This window comes from Eucyclogobius newberryi, unplaced genomic scaffold (genome assembly GCF_026437365.1).
Source record: "Eucyclogobius newberryi isolate DKJ021-1_F unplaced genomic scaffold, fEucNew1.0.hap1 SCAF_9, whole genome shotgun sequence".
Taxonomy (NCBI): Eukaryota; Metazoa; Chordata; class Actinopteri; order Gobiiformes; family Gobiidae; genus Eucyclogobius; species Eucyclogobius newberryi.
This window is the reverse complement of record NW_027316532.1, coordinates 36,769,251-36,794,250: the sequence shown is the minus strand read 5'-3', so window position 1 is coordinate 36,794,250 and position 25,000 is coordinate 36,769,251. Positions and strand designations below refer to the sequence as shown.

Sequence of the window (25,000 nt, the reverse complement as noted above, 5' to 3'; positions counted from 1 at the left end):
ACAAACAACCAAACAAAAAATCTTGACCCAAAAAGAAAACATAAATAAAATCTTTATTTAAATCCCATCACCTCAATCTATGCCTCTGTTACAGTTAAAATATTCACCGTGACGTCTCCTTAAGGACCTCAAAGCATCTGTTGCATATAGATAAAACTCTCCTGTTGCATCATGCCCACAGCGGTCATCATCCCTCTGTGGACAAGTCTGCAAACAGTTGAGTCCAGCTGTACAATTTGCATTGTATAAAAGAGCACCGTTTTACAAAACAAGGATACAGCTTAAAACATTTACATATGGATTAAATTATTACAAATAAAAACAAATCAACGACTTACGTTAAGTGTAATTTGTTTATGGCTTTGTCTTTTGTTAACTCACAAATTCACTGATCATTGTTGTACAAAGACAAAGTGCAAATGACTCAAGCTTCAAATACTGTACATTTTAACATACTGTAACTGTTTATGGAAGTAAATTGCATTGTTTTTGCCAGAACCCTGCTTATCTTTGTGAAAACACAATCAGAGTAATTATGAATCTGCATTAGAACCAGTGGTCATTCCTGTAGCTGCACAAAATGATTGTCTCTGCAGTTTACAACAATCTAGTACAATCTGGAAGTCATACACGCATTGCATTTACAATTAAGGTCATTCTGCATCTGTTGTGAATGTGTCACTACAGACCATCATAAAAGGAGATAAATGAACACAATCCAACAATTAAGTTAACAAAATAAAAGTCTTCCCGAAATTAGGCCACATCATCTGCACTAAACAAACAAACAAACAAACAAACCCTCCTGCATAACATTAGGAACATTTAACATGCAGTATGTGCAATATATTGATATTGAGAAGACATGGAGAGTCCGTTTGCACTGGTTGCAGTTTGGCCAGTTTAACCAGCTGAATCCTCAAGACGAACAGGAAGAGCAGGAAAAGGTGCGTGGAATTAATTCCCTTTCACCATCTACTAAATGTAAAAAGTGCAGTGCAAAAATCTCTAAATATCCTATTATTTTTTTAAATAGATTATTATTGGTGTCTTTCTTTTGGCATCTAGCTTGTTCTCGATGAAAACTGTTGTGAACAAAGCCATGGGAGTCACTGGGTGAAAGGTGAGGCGTGACTCATGTTGCAGAAACTAATTGGACTCCTGCCGAGTTAATGACAAAAGGCAGCTCCACTAAAACCTCAGTAAAAATCACATCTAATTATATCCTGAACAACAAGAGGGGTACAGCTTACCTTTACTTCTATGGCAAAGGTAACGTGAGACAAAGACTTTTTCTTAATTTATAAATTATTCTTAACTTATAAAACTAAATAGTCCGACAAACCGGGCTGACTACAAAGCCACGAGATTCTCCGCCATGTAGCACAGACTGTAGAAGTTGCAGCCGATACAGCACAAGTTACACAGGGAGGAAAGCAGCCTGTAGAGCCACAGGCGGCTGCTCAGGTGCCTGTATTTGACATCAGTCTCACACAGTTTGGCGTAAGCTTCACGGTTCGAGGACAAGCCGATGTCCTGGCCAAGACCACAGGACTGCTCAATGAGGTGCATGTCAACCATGATCTCTGAGGTCATCTGTCCAAACCACTGAGCGTTAACGGCCGCCACCGTCACAGAGATGAAGAAGATAAAGATCTAGTGGGGGAAAGTAAAGATGTGAAATATATATGAAAGTACATTACAAAGATTGAATTGACCCACCTGAAAAGACTCCCTCTCATCCAACAAGTCACTGGGGTGGTACACGGCATACATGGTGAGATTGAAGAAGGCACATGCTGAGCCCAGGTGCAGATAGAAGGGCATCAGTCGGCTCTGAATGAACCCAAATGTGTGTCTGTTCAAGTGGTTGTCCATAATAAAACCTGTGTGCAAATAAAATAAAATAATTAGGCTATTGTGCCCTCAACTGCATGCAAACTGTCATAATTTAGTTACAATGTAATAAACCATTGTAAGGTTAAAACTGTAATGTAAAGGTGAGTGTAACCCACTGGAGACAAAGGTGACCCATATCTGCATCCCCCAGTACGTGGAGAGCAGCAGCAGCTGCAGCACTTTGACGGTGAAGGTGGGCTCCTGGTCAGTGGTCATCCTTCAGGTCAGAAGCTGAGCTGAGCCTGTCCAAACAAGACACACGAGGGTCAATGCGGAAGTGAAACACACGTCTCCATCAACAGAAAGAGCAGAAAGAGCAGAAAGAGCAGAAAGAGCAGAAAGAGCAGAAAGAGCAGAAAGAGCAGAAAGAGCAGAGTCTCTGGTGCTTCAGACACGGAACCTGAAGTGTAAAAGTGAAACACACGTGGACATGACACGAGGCTCAGGTTCTAGTGCTATTCAAACAATCTAAGCAGTTCAGAACATGAAGTCCGAACTCCAAAGTCACCTTTGACTAAGGACACATTCACCACATCAACATTAGGACAACCGGTAAACTGGGACTTGACCCAGAACTAAACCTGGACTAGATTAAGACTTAACCAGGACTAGAACAGCACCAAACACCAGGTCTACACCAGGACTCAAACTGTGCTCAGACCAGGACCAGGACCAGGACCGACTGAACGCAGCTTAATGAGCTAATGTTATTAGCCATAACAACTTACACTCATTAGGTAGCAATAACATCATTACTAATAAAACCCAAATAACAAACTAGATCACTTAAAGACTTTAAGAACAGCTGTTTTCTCAAGTGTGTCGCTCACGTAAAGTTAGCCCTAAGTTAGCTTTGTGACATAGCAACAGTTTGCCACAACAGATATTGACAAGTTTTACATCGAGATATCAACAAATCCACGTATGAATCCAGAAAACACTCACCAGAACTCCCAAAACCAACAGAAAAGTCACAATAATCCGAATGACGTTTTCTGCAGGAGTTAAATCTGATTCTGGTCCCACAGGTTGTGTTTGTGCCGTGGGCGGGGCCTGTGAGTGCTTCCTCAGGTCTGTGTCCCAGGCCCCATGTGTCCCCCCCATGTGTCCCCCTGTGTCCCAGGCATGGATCTGTCTGTCCCCCTATGTCCCAGGCCACATGTGTCCCAGGCATGGATCTGTCTGTCCCCCATGTGTCCCCCTGTGTCCCAGGCATGGATCTGTCTGTCCCCCTATGTCCCAGGCCACATGTGTCCCAGGCATGGATCTGTCTGTCCCCCATGTGTCCCCCTGTGTCCCAGGCATGGATCTGTCTGTCCCCCCTGTGTCCCCCCATGTGTCCCCCTGTGTCCCAGGCATGGATCTGTCTGTCCCCCTATGTCCCAGGCCACATGTGTCCCAGGCATGGATCTGTCTGTCCCCCCTGTGTCCCCCCCATGTGTCCCCCTGTGTCCCAGGCATGGATCTGTCTGTCCCCCTATGTCCCAGGCCACATGTGTCCCAGGCATGGATCTGTCTGTCCCCCATGTGTCCCCCTGTGTCCCAGGCATGGATCTGTCTGTCCCCCCTGTGTCCCCCCATGTGTCCCCCTGTGTCCCAGGCATGGATCTGTCTGTCCCCCTGTGTCCCAGGCCACATGTGTCCCCCTGTGTCCCAGGCATGGATCTGTCTGTCCCCCTGTGTCCCCCTATGTCCCAGGCCACATGTGTCCCCCTGTGTCCCAGGCATGGATCTGTCTGTCCCCCTGTGTCCCAGGCCACATGTGTCCCCCTGTGTCCCAGGCATGGATCTGTCTGTCCCCCTATGTCCCAGGCCACATGTGTCCCCCTGTGTCCCAGGCATGGATCTGTCTGTCCCCCTATGTCCCAGGCCACATGTGTCCCAGGCATGGATCTGTCTGTCCCCCATGTGTCCCCCTGTGTCCCAGGCATGGATCTGTCTGTCCCCCCTGTGTCCCCCCATGTGTCCCCCTGTGTCCCAGGCATGGATCTGTCTGTCCCCCTATGTCCCAGGCCACATGTGTCCCAGGCATGGATCTGTCTGTCCCCCCTGTGTCCCCCCCATGTGTCCCCCTGTGTCCCAGGCATGGATCTGTCTGTCCCCCTATGTCCCAGGCCACATGTGTCCCAGGCATGGATCTGTCTGTCCCCCATGTGTCCCCCTGTGTCCCAGGCATGGATCTGTCTGTCCCCCCTGTGTCCCCCCATGTGTCCCCCTGTGTCCCAGGCATGGATCTGTCTGTCCCCCTGTGTCCCAGGCCACATGTGTCCCCCTGTGTCCCAGGCATGGATCTGTCTGTCCCCCTATGTCCCAGGCCACATGTGTCCCAGGCATGGATCTGTCTGTCCCCCATGTGTCCCCCTGTGTCCCAGGCATGGATCTGTCTGTCCCCCCTGTGTCCCCCCATGTGTCCCCCTGTGTCCCAGGCATGGATCTGTCTGTCCCCCTATGTCCCAGGCCACATGTGTCCCAGGCATGGATCTGTCTGTCCCCCCTGTGTCCCCCCCATGTGTCCCCCTGTGTCCCAGGCATGGATCTGTCTGTCCCCCTATGTCCCAGGCCACATGTGTCCCAGGCATGGATCTGTCTGTCCCCCATGTGTCCCCCTGTGTCCCAGGCATGGATCTGTCTGTCCCCCCTGTGTCCCCCCATGTGTCCCCCTGTGTCCCAGGCATGGATCTGTCTGTCCCCCTGTGTCCCAGGCCACATGTGTCCCCCTGTGTCCCAGGCATGGATCTGTCTGTCCCCCTGTGTCCCCCTATGTCCCAGGCCACATGTGTCCCCCTGTGTCCCAGGCATGGATCTGTCTGTCCCCCTGTGTCCCAGGCCACATGTGTCCCCCTGTGTCCCAGGCATGGATCTGTCTGTCCCCCTATGTCCCAGGCCACATGTGTCCCCCTGTGTCCCAGGCATGGATCTGTCTGTCCCCCTATGTCCCAGGCCACATGTGTCCCAGGCATGGATCTGTCTGTCCCCCATGTGTCCCCCTGTGTCCCAGGCATGGATCTGTCTGTCCCCCATGTGTCCCCCTGTGTCCCAGGCATGGATCTGTCTGTCCCCTTGTGTTCCAGGCATGGATCTGTCTGTCCCCCTATGTCCCAGGCCACATGTGTCCCAGGCATGGATCTGTCTGTCCCCCTATGTCCCAGGCCACATGTGTCCCAGGCATGGATCTGTCTGTCCCCCATGTGTCCCCCTGTGTCCCAGGCATGGATCTGTCTGTCCCCCATGTGTCCCCCTGTGTCCCAGGCATGGATCTGTCTGTCCCCCATGTGTCCCCCTGTGTCCCAGGCATGGATCTGTCTGTCCCCCTATGTCCCAGGCCACATGTGTCCCAGGCATGGATCTGTCTGTCCCCCATGTGTCCCCCTGTGTCCCAGGCATGGATCTGTCTGTCCCCCATGTGTCCCCCTGTGTCTCAGGCCCCATGTGTCCCCCTGTGTCCCAGGCATGGATCTGTCTGTCCCCCATGTGTCCCAGGCATGCATCTGTCTGTCCCCCATGTGTCCCTGGCATGGATCTGTCTGTCCCCCGTGTGATACCCCAATGTGTCTCCCTGTGTCCCAGCGCTCTGTCCCCCATGTGTAAGTGAAGACACACATTTAAACTACTGCATGAATAGATATTTTATTAGTTCATGTTCTACTCAGAGTTACTTTATAGATATGAGAAAATATATGGATCTTATAAAACATTGTGTTATAAATTATAGTTTGGTAATAAATAGAGTAGATATTGTTATTATATAATGATATATAAATTTCCTGCAAAACATTTATAGCTTCTGTATAAAAACAGAAACTAACAATGAATTAAAATGATCTGAAGGAGTAGAAGTTAACAGATCATGGACTCCACAAATGCTCCGTGTGGATCTGTGGTTAATGTCGAGCAGTTTTGCAGATTTTGTCGTACACCTCTGGAAAAGCGTCTTTACAGCCGAGCTCTTCTCTGAGACGATGATACAAGTGTCCATCAAACATCTGCCAGAACTCCTCGCGGTCCATGTACACATCTGCATACAACATCTGGAACCTGCGCAGGGACAGACCACCACATTATATCTGTAACCATATGTTTTGTTTATGCTGCTTTCAGAGATAACGTTCACAAACTGTCCCGCTCACCCGTGCACGTCTCTGACAAACTTCTCCAGCTGTCGCGTCGAGGCTTTGGCTTCGAAATGTTTCACTCTGGGTTCTCCATAAGCTCCAATGTCCACGTAAAGCTCCTCCTCCTCCTGACCTTTGGGGTGGACCATCCCTCGACCCGGCGGCAGAATAAATGGACACAGCCACAGGGGATAAACCTAAGATGTGACATATTTAGTCAAGTTAATGTCATTATATATGAATGCTTTTTTCATATAAATCTCACTAAATGTTGAACTCACCAAGCCTTTTTTAATTTTAATTAATTAATGCTATGAAAAGCTGCTGAGCTATGCTTACTTTACTGTACTTTACTTTACTGTACTTTACTGTACTTTACTTTACTTTACTGTACTTTACTGTACTGGTGATTCATGCTCAGGATGAAGCTACAAACTAATGTACATGAGATTGATTGAGTTTGGATTAGAGCAATAATATTATGAATGTTGTTGCAAAATTTGAAAATCGAGTACCGTATATTCCAGACTATAAGTCGCACCTTTTTTCATAGTTTTGGCTGGGGTGCGACTTATACTCCAGAGCGACTTATATGTGATATTATTCATTATTTTCACACTGGCACCCGCATGTCACATAACAAGAGGGCGCTCTCGGCTCTAAGCGACGCAGAAGAAGAATCTGCACTTCCTCTGGAGTTTGTGGAGTTGTTTAGAAGTGACACGGAGGAAGAAGAATTCAGTGATTTGGGGTAAAACTGATGCTTTGGTAAACTTGTTAGCATGTTCTTTATGCTATAGTTATCTGAATAACTGTTCATATGTTACGTGAACATACCAGACACTTACCACAGTTCTGTCTGTGCCTCATGTAGCTGAAGGTGTTAGCGTTAGCATACGTCATGTAGCTGAAGGTGTTAGCGTTAGCATACGTCATGTAGCTGAAGGTGTTAGCGTTAGCATACGTCATGTAGCTGAAGGTGTTAGCGTTAGCATACGTCATGTAGCTGAAGGTGTTAGCGTTAGCATACGTCATGTAGCTGAAGGTGTTAGCGTTAGCATACGTCATGTAGCTGAAGGCGTTAGCATACATACACCTATTCACCATGTTCTCTCATCTGTTATTATTTTAAACTGCATTTACAGATGAAATGTCTGTTCTTGGTCTTGGATTTTATCGAATAAATGTCCCCAAAAACTGCGACTTATACTCCGGTGCGACTTATACTCCGGTGCGACTTATACTCCGGTGCGACTTATACTCCGGTGCGACTTATACTCCGGTGCGACTTAAGTGTTTTTTTCTTTCTTCTCCAATATGCATTTTTTGGCTGGTGCGACTTATACTCTGGAAAATACTGATATCGTTTTCTGCACCCATAGTTTAGACAGCATAAGATGAACAATTATTCATGTTCGCCTTGAGTTCCTTTGTGAAATATTAAAGTTTGATGTGTGACAAATATGCAGAAATGTAGTCTAGCATCACAGTACTGACTCTAGAGTTAATCTAAAAGTGCTTACATTGATCTCCTGGTGGAAGCACGTGATGGCGTCGTGCAGGTTCTTCATGGGCACGAGCATGTCCTGGACCACGTGGTGCTCTTCGTAAAGCTGACGGATCGTTTCCCCCTGAGTCAACTTCAACAACGAGATCTTTGGAGGGACCATCCACCCGAAAATCCAACGAAACACTGAGTTGTTGCCAAAAGGAATAATATCCTACAAAAAACATTAATTTGGTTTAAAGTACGTGCAAAAATGTTTGGATTATTTCACTTCAATAGGAATTTTCTCAGTAAAAGTTAGATTTTAGTTCAAGTATTTATGTATGTACTTATTTATTAGTAATTTGCCTTACTATTGTTATTGCAGAGTAAGATTTAGATTTAGGTTTACAGGGGTACTTTTAACACAATCTGGCACAAGTTCTGTAGAGCTTTTGTCCACCAGAGGGCGCTACAAACGCCCCATTCATTATCATTTTTACACACAACCAAAACAAATGCATTCAAATGCCCAGTCTGTTCTGACTCTAGTCACTTTGTACATCTCCAAAATGTTTCTACCACTTTAGAGACCATACGCAAACAAAAGGGAAGTTAAACCATCACCGTGCATAATTCATCAGGTCATTTTGAGATGCTCTGTCACTAATGGCTAATGGTGCACGTGCAGCAGTTTATATACTCTTTGTAGCATGGGCTCTAAATGTGAACACGCAAAACAGTATTAAAAACGTGGAGGAAAAATGATTTGAAGCAGTTGGTGATGAAACAAACAACTACTGTGTTAAACATTGCAATATCAAAAGTCAAGACTTAATATTACAAACGTGAAAAAGACCTGCACAATTCGGAATTCACTGCCCCAAATATGAGAAAAATAACAATAATACTAAATCATCACGTTCACAGCCTTCACAGACTCATCAACTCTCCCTTCCCGCCAATAATCAGCGTTATTATTTGCGCCTTTCATAATGTTTGACCCGATTAGTGATGGTGTTGGTGTACCTGTATCTCCCAGAAGATGCTCCGTGTGTGCCGGTGGTAGTAGTGTCGGAGCGGGACGTATTCTACTCCGGAGCAGTCTCTTTTCAGGTAACCCTCCACGTGTTTGAAGAACCAGGGTTTGAAGTGCAGCCCGATCCTATTGATCTAATTAGATGCAAACAATAAATCACCTACAGTTGTGTCGTCAAAAACCTTTTCCCTTGAATGGTTTTGAGGATTGTTTTTCGTATGCTACATTTACACATACTAGAGGGGGGGAAAGAATAGAGTTGTACTAGTATTACATAAAGTACTCACAATTTTCTTTATATGCTCCTGGTGAGATATGAATAATCTGTGTGAACTAATGCAGCAAACCTGCCTAACTGTTTTTATTGGACAGGCCAACCTTTCATTTCCTCTATTAAACATTCTTGATTATAAAGATATCAATGTGTCACTTATTGTTCCTCCTACAATGGGAAGTGAAAATGCCACTTTCCTCCAAAAATCAAAAAAAAACTACAAACAAACAACAACTTGATAACTAAACAACATGAATGAATGACCTTATCTGGCTCGGCGTGGTCGGTCATGGTTCCTGTCATTATCACAGCAGAATCCAGCGAGTACTGGATGCCCTCCACAAATGTGTTCTGTTTGTTTTGGGACGCCTCGGTGAAGTGTTTACAGATGTTTTCCAGGCCCCTCACTGGCTCGTAGCGCAGCTTCACCCATGATTTAGCAGGAACTATTTTGATTTCAGCTGCAACAAGGAACCCGAGTGTACCACAAGACCAAGGCACAGCGTGGAAGAGGTCCGAGTTTTCCTCCTGTGAAGAGAAAAGCACTTTGATTTTTGCTTGTTGAATTTTATATTTACCTTTTCTTTTTTGATTATACTGTATAAATTAGCTATTCTATTGAAGCTAAGACAGGAGGGGGAGCTGGAGGTGAGTTAGGTATTAAGAGACATATTGTATTTTACAGATTATGTCTAAAAGCTCGGATTATGTTTTCCAAATTATGGGGATGTAATATGCAAGAATATGAAACTGACTGGTGGGGCTGCGCAGAGGCTCGGTGCAGCTGCGCAGAGGCTCGGTGCAGCGCGCAGAGGCTGCAGCGCGCAGAGGCTGCAAGGCTGCAGCACGCAGAGGGTGCAGCTGCGCAGAGGCTCGGTGCAGCGCGCAGAGGCTCGGTGCAGCTGCGCAGAAGGTCGGTGCAGCGCGCAGAGGCTCGGTGCAGCGAGCAGAGGCGCTCAAGAACAGAAATGAGAGCACAGAGAGGCATCACAAGCTGACAGAAGTCATCAGCATGTGAACAACACAGATTCAACACAACACGTGTTCTCATAATAAACAATGGTCCCATTTAGAGGAAAGTGGCCAGCAACTATAATGTATGATTAAAGGAGACTAGCGTACTACACATCTGGCCCAAAATACAATAATGGTTGCAGTAAGCTGTATTATTATTATTATTATTATTATTATTGCATTGGAAACTAAATGTCATCAATAATAATTATTATTCTATGCAATAAGTGGGAATCACTGGGATCCCAATATTAGAGCCTGCATTATCACCAGACCCGACCCACACATTAGCAGCCTCACAGCACTAACCACTTTCTTCTTGGAGCAGGAGTTTTTTCTACTTGGTGCATCAATTACAGAACATTTCACAGACCACAGTGCACTCAACCCTCTGATTACCTCAGAGCAGCGGACCAAACTCCCATCAGCTAAAACCAGCTCAAAGGCCACACAGATGTGCTGAAACAGCCCATAGATGTGAGAGGAGGACTCGATGCCTGTGCCCATCACCAGCCCACCTGAGACAGAGTCATTATTGTTATGTCAGTGAGCTTGGAAAAACAAAATGTATTTCAAGTTAGTGTAGGATTATCTTAAACTACAAGCCCAACAAAATATATGCTATAATAACCATAACACATTCAGATATCGTGCATGCATGAAATATTTGACTCGGTTTATTGCTTGTGTTCAGGTCAATCACCATTTCATCATCAATCATCTGCTGTTGACTTGTACTATGTATACCTGTGTGGAAATCTAAAATGAATCCAGCTTCCCCCTGATGGGAAAACATGAGATTGTTTATGCTGCTTTTATGACATCAAAAAAATCCATTATGAAACCTGATCCACAGGGGCCTCCAATGTGGCGGCCATTTCCTCCCAGCCTCATCTTTTGAGCTACAGCATCAATGTTTTAACACAATTAGAGAAATCACTTAAGGTCGAGACAGGATACTGTGATGAGAGGAGGAAATGTCTAATCTGCATCACAATTATTAGTGAATCTATTTATAACGCAATAGATCAGATGGTCATGGTTTCCAAGAAAATAATTATCCAAGATGCTCAAGGGACTGAGAAATTCAGTTTTAGACTATTGTAGTGCTATATCCGATACTACAGAATGTAATCATGAAGGATCACGCCAACGATACAGGATGTTTTGAGAGTGTGATCCTGCGAAGCGTAAGTGTTTGGCCAGTACATGTAAAACCAAGGTATACAAACACTCCAGTCCGTCCAAAAAGCACGCAAAAGGCAACATCTCTATAGTGCGGAGTATATATATATTCTCGGTCTCATTTTATTCCCGTTTTGACATTGCCTTACCCACAGTGAGGTCATCGAGTTCGGGCAGCACTGGCAGAGTCCAACCAATTGAGTTGAGGAGAGCGGTCACCTGTCCCATGTTGGCCAGAGGTTCGACTCGCACCACCTACACGAGTAATGACACCTTTAAAGTTCACACTAAGCTACATGCACGTCGACAAGGGCCGTGATATGAAATATGAACTAATACGTGCTCGTGTCGTACCTGTCTGTGTGTGTCCACCTCCAGGATGTCCATCATGTTGATCATGATGTTCTTGTGAGTTTTCTTGTACTTTCCGACTCGCAGGGACACGGTCAGCCAGCCAGGCCGGCCTGTGCACATAAACTTTGTGCCCCCATCTTTTCTCCACTCACGAACCTGGAAAAGTTCACTTAGTTATATCAGTGCAGTGACAAGCAAGCACATGTAACTTTGCCATGATATCAGGCTGTACATTTTGCATTATCTCTGCATTTTATTAGGAAATGTCTCCACTGTGAGATCAATAAACATCTCTCTTATCATTATCAGTGTTATAAAGGTCATCTCTCCCTCTCTACGTGATATACTCACTACATGCAAATACAAAAACAGAGACAGACGTGCACAATGATCTGATCTGACCTTGAAGTAGACTGTTACTACTGCAGCATGCTTGTAAGTGTGAATTGTATCTGCTCAGCTCGCACAGGTAAGGAAAAGCTCACCTGTCGCTGGACGTCTCGCACGCGCTGGTCGTGGAGTTTGGGAGCAGAACACATCTTGAAGATGATCCACGCGCGCACGTGATAATAAACATCAAATATAACTGAGAGGGGCAGGAGGAACAAACAGACAAATATCCAGCGCTGGTGCACGATCACGTACTCTACACCTTTGACTTTAATCCACAGCAGAAACAGGACAACCAAAGCCCCTAAATACAGGAGAGAATCCATCTTTAGAGGGAAAAAACGATCTCGTGTGTGAAGTACGAGGAGCCGTCAGACATTTAAAGTGTCTTCTTGAACTCTGTTCTTTACAGATGCCGCGGCTTCTACTGGTGCGTCGTGAGCAGTGGTCGCTTCATCCCGCCCCCACTGCTCACTGATTGGCTCTCGTTAGTAAATAGGCGGGCACGCAAGTCTGTCCAGTACGTTGATTGGCTAAATATGTGGCCTTCTGCACTTCTGGAGCAATAGTGTCTATGAAGTTGGACCAATCGGGAAGCAGTATCACAGTCACACCACGCGCGTGCTGTACCGGAGCCTCCACCGGAGCCTCCAGCCTCCGGGGCTCCAGCCTCCGCCTGGTGCGGGACAGGTTTGTCCCACTTTAGGCTTTGGAAACTACAAAATCTTACATTTAAAAATGAATAACGAAAACCCTACACCTGCTAAACTAGTTTTCAAAATAAAAACGTAAAGTTCCTTAAAAACTGCTTAATAATTTAGTACACTTTAAAAAAAAAAAAGTAAAGTAAGCAAAGCTAGAGTCAGGAGCACGATGAGGATGCATGCAGGACCTGAGGGACCTGAGGGACCTGAGGGCCCTCTGTTTTGACACTAAACCTAATATAATATGTTGATATTATATGATGTTGATATTCTATGATGTGAGTTTGTGTCCCTCTCACGCTGTGCGCACGCGCATGTCTAAAGTGGTCCTCTTCAGACACATTAGACAGAGGCGGACAGAGGCGGACAGAGGAGGGTGGGGCGCCAGGAAAGAGTTCTTAATGTGCTCTCCGTCCTCCGGTCCATCTGCTGATGAGAAACACTCTATCCGCCTGACTGCTCACTTCTGCCGAGGTGCATTCTCCATATTTTGACTTATAGGAGACTAAAATGGTTCTTTAGATTAGATCTTTAGAGTTTTCTGAAAATGCAACACTTTTGACTACAAACAATTTAAGAACATTATCGTCTGACTGGATTTCTCTAACTTTGGAGTGGTGCGTCATTACGCACGGAGCAGCTTCTCCATGGGACACTCCTAGACTTCTACATCCTTCTCCTCCGGTAAGATGCCCTTTTTGCACCACGGAGCGATCTTTGTCGGAGCGTTCCTGATCGTGACCGGAGGCTCGACCGCTTTCCTGACCTCGTACCAGAGCCGGCTGCAGGCCTTCTCTCTCTGCAGTGTGGTGCTGGGGGTCGTCATGCTCATCCTGGGACTCTTCTGGGCCATGAACAGCAAGAGCACCACAAACTACAACCATCAAGAGTTTGACCCGGAGTGTCCTCACTATCCGTTTAACGACTACCCCAACTTCAGCAGCCACGCGCTCTTCTCTCCTCCAGGACACCACTTTGTGGAGTCACAATCAACCTTTCTGCCAAGGTTAGAGCTTTGTATTTATTCATTTAAGCCTATTTACTTAGATACAGGCCTACAGAGTTATTGAAATCAAGGTTTTCTTATTATGTATTTATTATCGGGGTGCACAGTTAGCACTCTCGCCTCCCAAGAAGGAGATTGTGGGTTCGATTCCCGGGCCAGACTAACATCACATGATCCCTCTGAGTTTGCATGTTCTCCCCGTGTTACTGTGGGTTCTCTCTGGGTTCTCCCACCGTCCAAAGACATGCATGTGTTAGGGAAAATTGGCAACTCTAAATTGCCCCATTGATTGAATGTTCGTCAGTGTCTCTGTGTTGTGTCCAGGGAGTACCCTGCTTAAGGCCCAAAGTCACTGGGATTGGCTCCAATCACCCGTGTCCCCCAACGGGAACACGAGATAGAGAATGAATGAAAAAGGTTTTATTGTAGCCCTCGTATGGATATATCAGCCCCTCTTGGACTGGCAATAATTATAGTATTATTAGTTATTAGTTATTGCCGGTACACATCCTTTGGCTAAATCATTACCATAGTTACTGAAGCAGAAGTACAAGAGTCTTACGGTCTCTGTGTATTATGACTCGAGATCCTGTATCCCCGGCCTACATCTACAATTGAAACCTGACTCTGGCGCTATCAGATCTCTAAAACCACAAACACAAATCAATGTATGTTTGGACGGTGTAGTACTTACAATAAAATGTGATATTTTTAACAGGACCAGTCACAGATGTGGAGCTCACAGGGAGGATTTCGACTACCCTCCGATGGAGCAGGGGGGCTTCAGTCCCACCCCCAACCCCCCTCCTTGGCTGGGACCTCCACCTCCATATGAAGTGGCTATAAAGACCACGTGTAGCTCCACTCACCTGCGCCGGGCATACTCCGACACGCACCTTGCCTCAGAACCACTGTTTGGACAATCCAGGGAGATCAGCTTTGAGGTGTAATGTTTCATGTTGGACCCGAAAAAAGACTAATTCACAAGGAGACATATTCTAAAAGCATGCAAGATGTGGCGGAGATACGGGCATGCTCTCGTGCAAAGAGGTGAAATAGACAATTGAGTTACAAATGTCTGACCATAATGAGACAAAGTGCCCTACGAGGTCCATTAAGATTCCTCTAACTTGAAATCTTTTTTGTTCTAACGGGTAAGCCAGTGTTTCACAAACTCTGGCAACTGTAACACTGGCGGTACGTGGTGCCCTTTATTTAGAGACAAATCTGTTTTTGTCTTCATTTGGATTCATTGTTATATAGAACTGCCTTAGCCATTGATGATTCTTGTTTTGGGACACGTTTTAGATCAGATTTAGCCCTTATTCAGGCCTGATAAACTCTGGCTTTTGATCTCGTTGTACTTGGAAAGTCAAAGATGATCTTAGTTGGTTTTTGGTGTGAAAAGTGTACAACAAACATCATTACTGTTCTTGCAATGCACACAGTTGTTTGAGAGACGTAAATAATAAAGGGCTTTGGGTTATTGGTTGCAAATCCACCCAGTCTTTACCAAACTCATCACATTACTTTTTATATTATGCTTTTTTTGCACTATTTGAAATTTGCACACGTTTAAACCATGACAAAATGTACGTTTTTAGTCATCAGTGTCATCTCCCATAATCCAGACCTGCATTTGTGGATCGTTGACCCTAAAGCGCCCCTAGTGAAGGAATTGAAATGTGTTTCGTTGTGTGAACTATACAACACGGCCCGGTTTTGCTGGCTACAACCCGAAATGTCCCAACAAAATAACAATATAATACAGATTTGGTTTTGTGATGGCTTAAGACACACACATGGAGTTTACACTAAGGAGAGATGACATTTTCCCATCTGAGTTGCACAACTCTGGGCCAAACGGTGTAAAATGTTGACCTTTTCTAAGCACACAAGTCTTATACATCATTTTTTGAATATGAGAATACGCCCGAAATGCAACAACAGTGTCTAACTCAGAGGGAGCATGTGCATTACCTCTGACTTTCCGATGAAGGAGGATATTGATTTTGTGATAAAAAGGAGTCCCTGCTCTGCCTTGGGACCTCTGTAACAGGACGCCCCGGCTCAGAGGATCACCACTTAAGCACTGTGAAAAGGTGAGACGGCACAAAGACAGATCTCTGCTGCTCCACAAATGTAGACACAAATACGAGGTCATTACTGCTGTATGCATGCTTAAGGTCCTCATTACAACATAACCTCTTTGGATGGAGAACTTGTCATTAATAAATAGTAGATTGGGTCTCTCTTTGTTGCAAAATATTGTCTATGATTTTGATTGTTCTCTTTTGAAGTTGTCACGGCAAACGTCTGCGACCTGGAGGACGAAGAACCTAATAATGTGCAGTTTACATGTTCAGATAAAGCACGAGGCCGTCATGTCAACAGAAGGCAGGAGTAAAAAGGATAACCCTGTTTACTGTTGCACCATATAAGCCGATATTTAATTAAATGCCTAAAGAAAACATTGTGTGTCAGAAGGTCCTGGTCGGCTGTTGCTAATGTCTTACTTTCTAGAACCTTTTTCATATGGAATGTGACGTCTACATGACAATAGAAAAATCCACTGTGGCTTTATTGTCCATGTCTCACTTTGAGTGCTGCACTGTGCAAAAATCTGTTCTAGTATAATTATATTCCTTATATATTCTTTAATGAGATTGATGGCCAAAATTCTACAAAACTTTCTAAAGTATGTGAAATGTATTATCAATAATTGATTTTTATAGTACAATTCTCATCGATTTCATCAAAACATTCCGCTCTGGTAAGAGCCGGTTAGGAGACTATGTTCACCAGGGGCCGCATTATGTTCACCAGGGGCCGCATTATGTTCACCAGGGGCCGCATTATGTTCACCAGGGGCCGCATTATGTTCACCAGGGGCCGCATTATGTTCACCAGGGGCCGCATTATGTTCACCAGGGGCCGCATTATGTTCACCAGGGGCCGCATTATGTTCACCAGGGGCCGCATTATGCAGCTCATACAGAGCAGAGGGCCCCAACACGACAATGAAGTGAACCATTTGAAATTTAGCATTCGACATAATTTCAATGAGCCTCCACACTTTTAATATGACTTGGAACATTAATATTAGGAAGTTGTAACATAAACATGTTTGATTTATTTTTTTTTAATTTTTTTTTATTTTTTTTATTTTACTGTAAAAAGTACATCTTTGTGTTGTTTGGGCCTGAGCAGGAAGTCTGATGGCCAAAAACAATTGGTCGGAGGGCTGCATTTGGCCCCTGGGCCATAGTTTGGACACCCCCGGGAGTTGAATGTCCCCCCTCGGGTCCTCTACCTGAGACCTGGGAGCTTGAGGGGCTTGTCCTCCCAGGCTGGTCCCTCTTCCTCTTGCTCTGTCCTCCAGTGAGACATTCACTGAGCGTCTGTTGGGGCCTAATCCTTGATGAAGGTGACTTATGGATCTTGGGTGTATTATCCTGGACAGTTGCTCTCTAACATAGGACATAGGACAGGCTGTATAAGACATGTCCCGAGGACACAAGTCATAAATAAATGGGTTTAGCTTTATGTGTGTTTTATCCTTTTGTAAAGAGTCTGACCAGACAACGGACCGACAAATGACACCATTTAGCCCCCCGTCCCTCCTCCCCCCACTGTCCCTTCTCCCCCCACTGTCCCTCCTCCCCCCACTGTCCATCCTCTCCCCCCCGTCCATCCTCCCCCCACTGTCCATCCTCTCCCCCCCGTCCCTCCTCCCCCCACTGTCCCTCCTCTCCCCCCCGTCCCTCCCCCCCACTGTCCCTCCTCTCCCCCCGTCCCTCCTCCCCCCACTGTCCCTTCTCCCCCCACTGTCCCTCCTCTCCCCTCGTCCCTCCTCCCCCCACTGTCCCTCCTCTCCCCTCGTCCCTCCTCCCCCCACTGTCCCTCCTCTCCCCCCACTGTCCCTCCTCTCCCCCCCGTCCCTCCCCCCCACTGTCCATCCTCTCCCCCCACTGTCCCTCCTCTCCCCCCCGTCCCTCCTCCCCCCACTGTCCCTCCTCTCCCCCTGCCCCGTCTACCTTGCACGTGCCCCCCGCCCCTGACTCACCCCTCTGCCCCCTGTCCCTCCTGGCCCTCCTCTGCAGCACCACTGCTCCATGCACTGCCCCCTGTCCCTCCTCTCACCCCTCTCCCTCCTCTGCCCCCTGTCCCCCCTCTCCCCCTGTCCCTCCTCTCACCCCTCTCCCTCCTCTGCCCCCTGTCCCCCCTCTCCCCCTGTCCCTCCTCTGCCCCCTGTCCCCCCTCTCCCCCTGTCCCTCCTCTGCCCCCTGTCCCTCCTCTGCCCCCTGCCCCCCCTCTCCACCTGTCCCTCCTCTCGCCCCTGTCCCTCCTCTGCCCCCTGTCCCTCCTCTGCCCCCTGTCCCCCCTCTCCCCCTGTCCCTCCTCTCACCCCTCTCCCTCCTCTGCCCCCTGTCCCCCCTCTCCCCCTGTCCCTCCTCTGCCCCCTGTCCCTCCTCTGCCCCCTGCCCCCCCTCTCCACCTGTCCCTCCTCTCGCCCCTGTCCCTCCTCTGCCCCCTGTCCCTCCACTGCCCCCTGTCCCCCCTGTCCCTCCTCTGCAGCACCACTGCCCCATGCACTGCTCTCACTGCTGCTGTGGACAGCCCCGGTCCATCCCCAGCCCAGCCCACCACACAGACTTGTCTCTGCTGCTCATTTCCACAGCTCCACACCGGATATAGGTTGTGCGGAGACCGAAAACCGAGCAACAGGAGACAAGACAAGGAACATGAGGCGAGGGAGAGTGGCAACAGTGACTTGGTGTGGACACGCACGGACTTTTATGGTTTGGCCAGCGTTTTCCTCCGTCAAAAGAAGGAAGTAAAGCTGCAGGACACACAGAAGAGGAAGATATGGTTAAAGGGGTTTTCTGTCCACTCACCCTAAGATAAGTCGAGGTACTGCGTCGTGATGCGAGATTGTGACAGTTTGAACCTTTGTGTCATGGGGTTTGTGCTCGTGTCTTGTTGTAGAGCCGTTGGCAGTGGGAGCTGGCCCCATGATGTCGATGCCTCAGGGCGCGCTCCTGTGCCTGGGGCTGGTCCTGACTGCAGCGGGAGTCATCATAAGTATCGTTCTGGGTCTGAACGGACTTGTTCCTCTGTTCGGACTTGGGGTGTGTTTGGCTCTGGGGGGCGTCGGGCTCCTGGGGGCGGGCTGCTGCAGAGCCATGGAGAATCACCTGGTACCGAGCGTCCCGGGACACTTCCTCCTGCACCCGCGGACCGGGACGCGCTTCAGCCCTCAGCAGGGTTTGGCTATACAAAGGTGAGTTATCCACCAAACAGAACCGTATTTACTCTGGGCTGAGTCCAGGTGGAACTCCTACAGGTGCGTGTTTGAACTGGCTCTTCTGTGACATTGGGAGTGGTGCAAATGGTCCAACATTATAAACACTATAAGAGGAAGTGTTACTGTAGTTCAGGTTAACATGCTTTACATAGTTGCAAACATATACTGTTACCTCTAGGTTTGTTCTCATGTGTTTCTTACTATTACTTAGTTTGGTGAGTAATTGTTGTAAATATTTATCATAGGTTTACATCAGTCAAGGAGCATTTTGTGAGGAACATTTTGAAGGTGAAGTTTAGTGGAAGTAGAGCTGAGTTCTAAAAAAGAATCCCTCTGTGATGTCATCAACAAGAGACAATTTGATTATATGAATGTTTGCTATTGTGTATAGATTAGTTGCTAGGTAACAGTTGGGAATTACCTCTGCCTCTGACACATCTGCTGCTCATGTGCAACTAGGAAGTAAAACTATAAACCAATTTGGTTTCTTAACTTACTTAAATGGACTATTTGCATATACACCTAATGCAAATGTTTTAATACTTTAATAAAATATGTCTAATACAATACTTTAATACATAGCCTTCTGGCACTCGTTTATTCTTGAAATCGACAGTGTTTTTTGCTACTACTTGGCTCAGCTGCCCTAGGGACGACTGAGAGAAATGTGGCAGTGTATCTGTGCCTATGGCCCAGCTACACTTATTCTCCAGTTATTGGGTGACTCGCTGCAGCTACAGAGCCATCAGTATCTCATCTCTGATTTATGCCACATCGGTAAATATTCTGTGCTTCCGTTGTGTTGGATAATCTAAATAAAACAAAGAGACAAAGTCCAGGCCGTTCCAGCTCTGCAGACCAGCCGATGGTTCAGCTGTCGACACGCACTTCATACATGTTTATTATGCTCTGATACTAAGCAGGACATAATCTTTTGACATGAAAAGAAATAGGGGATTTGTTGTGATTATGGGTAGAAAATAGTTCACATAGACATACCTAAAATAAAGATCAAAAATGTCAACAAGACAGATTGCTTCTCTTCCAGCGCCGGAGCGAGACACAGAGTTTCCATCATCAGCCCTTTTTCTAACGCCACTAACTTCCCCCATTAATTTAAAACAAATGTTTCCTAATATAAATGTTGCCATACCATTACTTAAGTTTGAGGTATAATTAACTGACCCCATTTTGTCTTCTCTGCATTTCATCCTTCATGATGCCATTAAGACAAAATGTCAGGAGCAGATGGTGACCACCTTCCTTTCTCAGGGTCTTGAGTCAGAATCTTGGTCAGGACTACAAAAGGGCTTTTCCAGTCTCTATTTGCCATCATTTCAGTCTGAGCAACTCTCCAGGGACAGCCTTTTGGAGGATTAGGCTAATGCATGTTTTAGTTTAATGATGCAAGGAAGGACATTTGCCCAAAGACTGGCTGAACATGCTAACCCCATAGAAAATAGTTCTGCTTATTTGATGCTGCCTTTAAGTTGGTATTTTACTATCAAGTTCTGTATTCCTCTTCTACATCAGGAGGTTGGACCGTATCCGACGAGAAATGTCATCGAACTCAGTCGGCAGGGGACCCGAACTTGACCTTCCAGTCCCCTCCACTCCTCCACCATGGACCATGGAGCCACCACCCTCCTACGACACTGTGATGAAGAGCCAGGAGCAGAGCCAGGAGCAGAGCCAGGAGCAGAGCCAGGAGCAGAGACTGGAGCAGAGCCAGGAGCAGAGCCAGGAGCAGAGCCAGGAGCAGAGACTGGAGCAGAGCCAGGAGCAGAGACTGGAGCAGAGCCAGGAGCAGAGACTGGAGCAGAGACTGGAGCAGAGACTGGAGCAGAGTCAGGAGCAGAGTCAGGAGCAGAGTCAGGAGCAGAGACTGGAGCAGAGACTGGAGCAGAGCCAGGAGCAGAGCCAGGAGCAGAGACTGGAGCAGAGCCAGGAGCAGAGACTGGAGCAGAGACTGGAGCAGAGACTGGAGCAGAGACTGGAGCAGAGACTGGAGCAGAGACTGGAGCAGAGACTGGAGCAGAGTCAGGAGCAGAGTCAGGAGCAGAGACAGGAGCAGAGTCAGGAGCAGAGTCAGGAGCAGAGTCAGGAGCAGAGTCAGGAGCAGAGTCAGGAGCAGAGTCAGGAGCAGAGCCAGGAGCAGAGCCAGGAGCAGAGACAGGAGCAGAGACAGGAGCAGAGTCAGGAGCAGAGTCAGGAGCAGAGTCAGGAGCAGAGTCAGGGGCAGAGTCAGGAGCAGAGTCAGGAGCAGAGTCAGGGGCAGAGTCAGGGGCAGAGTCAGGAGCAGAGTCAGGAGCAGAGCCAGGAGCAGAGCCAGGAGCAGAGACAGGAGCAGAGACAGGAGCAGAGACTGGAGCAGAGTCAGGAGCAGAGTCAGGAGCAGAGTCAGGAGCAGAGTCAGGAGCAGAGTCAGGAGCAGAGTCAGGGGCAGAGTCAGGAGCAGAGTCAGGGGCAGAGTCAGGAGCAGAGTCAGGAGCAGAGTCAGGAGCAGAGTCAGGGGCAGAGTCAGGAGCAGAGACAGGAGCAGAGACAGGAGCAGAGACAGGAGCAGAGACTGGAGGGACCGACAGGAGCAGAGTGAACAGTGGACTGAGTGCATTACTGTTGCAGAAGAGTCTAATCAGTGTTAGTGCTCTGCCTCTGCTGCCTGGACTCTGGTGATGGAATGAGAGGAGCAGTTTCGGACAGTATTTTGTAAAAAGTAGTTTGAGCTGATTGGAAATGGCTTAGAAGTTTATACTATGCACACTGCAGACATGTTCAACAGCCTTAAGTGATTTAACCAATGAAGAAGGCTGTTTCAAATCATTTGACCTAAATGAGGCATTGCACCTTCTGTCTCTCAGGAATATCCTCCTGTCCTTTGCAGGAATTTGAAAAAAAAAATATATATATTTCTTATGTCCTTCCTTTTATTTGGACTTGAGACTCGTGCGGGAAGTTCTCAGGTGACCACAGTCGTGTGACCGATTTATCTGGTTTGTCTTCCCTTTACGGCCATTCATTTTGATCAGAAACGTTCGCTTTATATTAGACACTTTTATTTAATGTATGCATCGCCAGAGGAGCTGTGTGATTCATCTTTCTCGCTTCACCAAAGATAAGGTGCGGATGCATAAATGAGTATGCACTAAACTCTTACATGAATATTCCTCACCAAAGCAGCAGATGAAGGACAGATGGATCTAACGATTCACTTCTCACTCATTGTTTACAGAACTTTTAAGGACATTTGCAGAGTTTAATAAGTATGTGCCCCACTACTGCAGCTTAAAGCCTTCTCTTTGTATCCGCACTGTTCCTGCTTTGCCTTTGCACATATTGATTACACACTCAGTGCCTTAACAGCAGAAAGCTATTATGTTATTGTTTAGCTTAAGTATGTTTTATTGTTACATTTATTTAAAGTGGAAAAGTGGTCTAATTACAGTTAAGACCAGAGGTGGAAAGAGTATTGATCATGTACTTAAGTAAAAATACAGTGGCTTAAAATGTACTCAATTACAAGTACAAGTACTGCTGCAAAAACGGTCCTAAAAATGAAACCCTCAAAGTACTAATACTTTTTGGATCAATCAATATAACAAAACCTTTTAAATGACAATCCTAATATTATGTGAGCTCTGTCCAATGGGAGCAGGCGATGCAGCGCGGTTCAGAGTTTTAAACGTTCCTAATTACAGTTACATGATTATAAGTATACTCAAATACAATTAAAAGTAAATGAATGACTTTCCGCCCCTGGTTATGACTCAATGGTGCTTATGGTGAATGTAAAAGAAAGTTGTTTGTTGGTGTGTTGTTAGATCTCAGCTCTGACCAGTGCATATTTACTTCTGTTGTGTCCTTGGGCAGAGAATGAGGCAAGAATGTAAAGGTTTTATATAAATCCAAGGCATTTTTAGCATTGTTTTATGGATTTAAGACTGAATAATGAATGTGTTAGTCAATGATTTCTTTAAGTGGCTCATAGTTAGTAGCCCCATGAAGTTTAAATGTATTTGCATGTCTTATTTTTTCACTGTACTTCTGCCTACCAGTATTTTTAAACTGTGTTGTAACGTATTGTATTTATATTTTCACCACACTAAACAATTATAAAGCTACTACTGTTTCAAAGCTGAGTTGTTAACTTCCCTTCCCGTCGCCAGCAGCAAAGTGACCTTGTTAGTCGCACACAGCCGCACTTTTATACCTGAGCAGGCTGTAACGGGCAGCGGACTGGAACCCTGTCTCCACCCTCACCTTCAAACTCACCTCGCACAATCACCGCTGTGCCACAAGTATTCTGAGTTTCAGGTTTACTGTCGGCTGTGGCACGATGGCAGAAGGGAAGCCGTACCGGTCGGGGCTGATGGTGGCAGGACTGGCCGTGATAGCTGTGGGCCTCTTCATCATGGTGGAGGAAAAGCCACACGTCTATGGGACAATGTGCGCACTGGGGCTCATAATGCTGTGTGTTGGGACGGTGTGGAGCTTCTGTCAGTGCTGCCCCAAGGTACGGTGGAAACAGGCTGGAGACAATTACGATTAAAGTGTTGACAAGTGAAAATAAAAAATCCAAATGAAGTGTATTTCTACTTTTTTTTCAATGGATAAAACACTTTTTTTTAGTCCTTTAAGTCATTTGTAATCTGTAAAATGACTTGGGCAATTTGAGCACTGAATCGGTCATGACTTTTTTACTCTTGAGTTTATTGTTTGTCATTGGAGATTTAACTTCTTTACTGCCAAAATAGTGATGTAAAACCTTTGAATAAGTATTTCCTTCACCTCTTTTAACATAAATAATGAGTTTAAGATTGTTTTGTCTCCCTGGTGTAGAGCTGTTGTGTCAAATGTACTGCTCAAATATTTCATGTTTATGTTATTGTAATTTCCTGATTGTCCGTTGAGGATACAGGCAACAATACAAGTTTGAAATGTAATGTAATGTCACCTAAAACACAGCTCATTCTAGACATTATCATTTTAGAAAACAAAACGACTCCATCATTACCTTTTGTTTTCCGTGTGCAAAAGAAGATGACGTATGGACATCAATTGACTTGATTATTTTATGACAGAAAATCTCTGCGTAAGCGTCAGTGCCGTCATTCAATTATAGAGATATTGACAATAGTAACTTGCATCTGGACAATTTGTTCTGTTTTGCAGATGATTGTGGAGCCTGGTCTCCAGAAGAACCCAGAGGAAGTAGTGTGTATCTCAGACACACAGGAAAGGTAATGGACTCACAGTGTCCTAAGTGGGTTTAAAGACCATTGTCTGTGGGTGTCGGGAGCTCATAATGGAGACAACAGAAGTGTAACGTCAAGTTTAGATTGATCTCACCTAGATACAGTGCATCCGGAATGTATTCATCCACATTATGTTAAGTTACAGCCTGATTACCAAAGGATTCAATACATTATTTGCCTCAACAAACAACACCCTATAATGATAACTTGAAAGAAGGTTTTTAGAATTCTTTGCAAATTTACCAAAATAAAATTGAGCTCAGGTAAATAGCTTCTATAACTTGATTGGAGTCCACCTCTATAGACCTCAAAGACTGGACAGTAAAGACGTCTGCAGCACGTATGAGATGTAACATATGCAAATCTCACGGTACAATACTATGAACCTCACAATATTTTACGTTATTTCACGGTTTCATCCATGATAATGAAGATTTGCTTACAATAATAAGCATAATGGCCATATTATCCTGTATTGTTATTGTTCTGTGATTAGCAATCCAAAGTGCAACAAAATTCACTAATACAAACTGCAGTTAAGATTGTATTAAGGTTTTTGTCAATTTATTTTTTATTTTTTAATACTGGGAAGACTTCAATGAGAGAATAATGCATTCGTCCCCCCAGGGCATTTAATTGCATTCCTTCCCCCGGGGCATTTCATTGCATTTGTCCTCCCTGAGCCTTTCATCACATTCCTCCTCCACTGCAACAGTTCCCTCTCCGGGAAATTCATCGCATTCACTGTTTTCTGCCTCCCAGGGCATTTCATCACTTTTGCCTCCCCTGGGCATTTCATCGCATTCCTCCTTCTTGGGAATTCCAATGTAGTAGTCCTCCCTGAGAAATTCATCCCATTTGTCCCCACTGGGCATTTCATTGCAATTGTCTCTCCTGGGCAATTCATTGCATTTCATCCTATCCGTCCCCTCTTGGAATTGAATTGCATTTGTCCCCCCTGGGCAATTGCATTT

At 46.0% G+C, this 25,000-nt stretch overlaps 4 protein-coding genes across 5 annotated transcripts in view; 2 read left to right on the top strand and 2 right to left on the bottom strand.

Moving 5' to 3' along the window:
- The window catches only part of LOC140353566 (transmembrane protein 205), a 42,055-nt gene extending 39,125 nt beyond the window's left edge, over positions 1 to 2,930 (bottom strand). The window contains exons 1-4 of one of the 2 annotated variants that reach the window (XM_072438169.1): positions 2,845 to 2,930; positions 2,016 to 2,141; positions 1,723 to 1,886; positions 1,329 to 1,656 (exon numbers count right to left, since the gene is read on the bottom strand). In XM_072438169.1, coding sequence (XP_072294270.1) covers positions 1,354 to 1,656; positions 1,723 to 1,886; positions 2,016 to 2,115 — 567 coding nt within the window. In that variant the 5' untranslated portion in view covers positions 2,116 to 2,141; positions 2,845 to 2,930 and the 3' untranslated portion in view covers positions 1,329 to 1,353. Of the gene's footprint in view, positions 1 to 103; positions 1,657 to 1,722; positions 1,887 to 2,015; positions 2,142 to 2,844 lie in introns of those variants that run through there. The other variant, XM_072438168.1, reaches the window with a different exon arrangement.
- Positions 2,931 to 5,731: 2,801 nt separating this feature from the next.
- Positions 5,732 to 12,134, bottom strand: dhcr24 (24-dehydrocholesterol reductase). The gene is made up of 9 exons (XM_072438836.1): positions 11,849 to 12,134; positions 11,364 to 11,519; positions 11,159 to 11,264; positions 10,224 to 10,342; positions 9,075 to 9,338; positions 8,527 to 8,670; positions 7,535 to 7,732; positions 6,027 to 6,208; positions 5,732 to 5,934 (listed from the first exon to the last, which is right to left on the bottom strand). Exons 1-9 carry the CDS (start codon positions 12,077 to 12,079, stop codon positions 5,781 to 5,783), a joined length of 1,554 nt encoding a protein of 517 aa, XP_072294937.1. The 5' UTR covers positions 12,080 to 12,134; the 3' UTR covers positions 5,732 to 5,780.
- Positions 12,135 to 12,909: 775 nt separating this feature from the next.
- LOC140353924 (uncharacterized) lies at positions 12,910 to 14,876 on the top strand. Its single transcript, XM_072438721.1, has 2 exons — positions 12,910 to 13,463; positions 14,182 to 14,876. Exons 1-2 carry the CDS (start codon positions 13,147 to 13,149, stop codon positions 14,411 to 14,413), a joined length of 549 nt encoding a protein of 182 aa, XP_072294822.1. The 5' UTR covers positions 12,910 to 13,146; the 3' UTR covers positions 14,414 to 14,876.
- A 3,602-nt stretch (positions 14,877 to 18,478) lies between these two features.
- LOC140353512 (uncharacterized) lies at positions 18,479 to 23,902 on the top strand. The gene is made up of 4 exons (XM_072438086.1): positions 18,479 to 18,747; positions 20,305 to 20,882; positions 23,004 to 23,284; positions 23,894 to 23,902. Exons 1-4 carry the CDS (start codon positions 18,479 to 18,481, stop codon positions 23,900 to 23,902), a joined length of 1,137 nt encoding a protein of 378 aa, XP_072294187.1.
- Positions 23,903 to 25,000: the final 1,098 nt, after the last annotated feature.

What these genes read in the sequence shown, in the direction of transcription:
- LOC140353924 (XM_072438721.1), top strand. Translation starts at nt 13,147, where the DNA reads ATGCCCTTTTTGCACCACGGAGCGATCTTTGTCGGAGCGTTCCTGATC. An exon ending in CAATCAACCTTTCTGCCAAG is followed by an intron (nt 13,464 to 14,181) that starts GTTAGAGCTTTG and finishes TATTTTTAACAG; the next exon opens with GACCAGTCACAGATGTGGAG.
- dhcr24 (XM_072438836.1), bottom strand. Translation starts at nt 12,079, where the DNA reads ATGGATTCTCTCCTGTATTTAGGGGCTTTGGTTGTCCTGTTTCTGCTG. An exon ending in TGCGAGACGTCCAGCGACAG is followed by an intron (nt 11,520 to 11,848) that starts GTGAGCTTTTCC and finishes GAACTTTTCCAG; the next exon opens with GTTCGTGAGTGGAGAAAAGA. An exon ending in AGGTGGACACACACAGACAG is followed by an intron (nt 11,265 to 11,363) that starts GTACGACACGAG and finishes TTACTCGTGTAG; the next exon opens with GTGGTGCGAGTCGAACCTCT.
- LOC140353512 (XM_072438086.1), top strand. Translation starts at nt 18,479, where the DNA reads ATGATGTCGATGCCTCAGGGCGCGCTCCTGTGCCTGGGGCTGGTCCTG. An exon ending in CAGGGTTTGGCTATACAAAG is followed by an intron (nt 18,748 to 20,304) that starts GTGAGTTATCCA and finishes CTTCTACATCAG; the next exon opens with GAGGTTGGACCGTATCCGAC. An exon ending in GGAGCAGAGTCAGGAGCAGA is followed by an intron (nt 20,883 to 23,003) that starts GTCAGGAGCAGA and finishes TGTAACGGGCAG; the next exon opens with CGGACTGGAACCCTGTCTCC.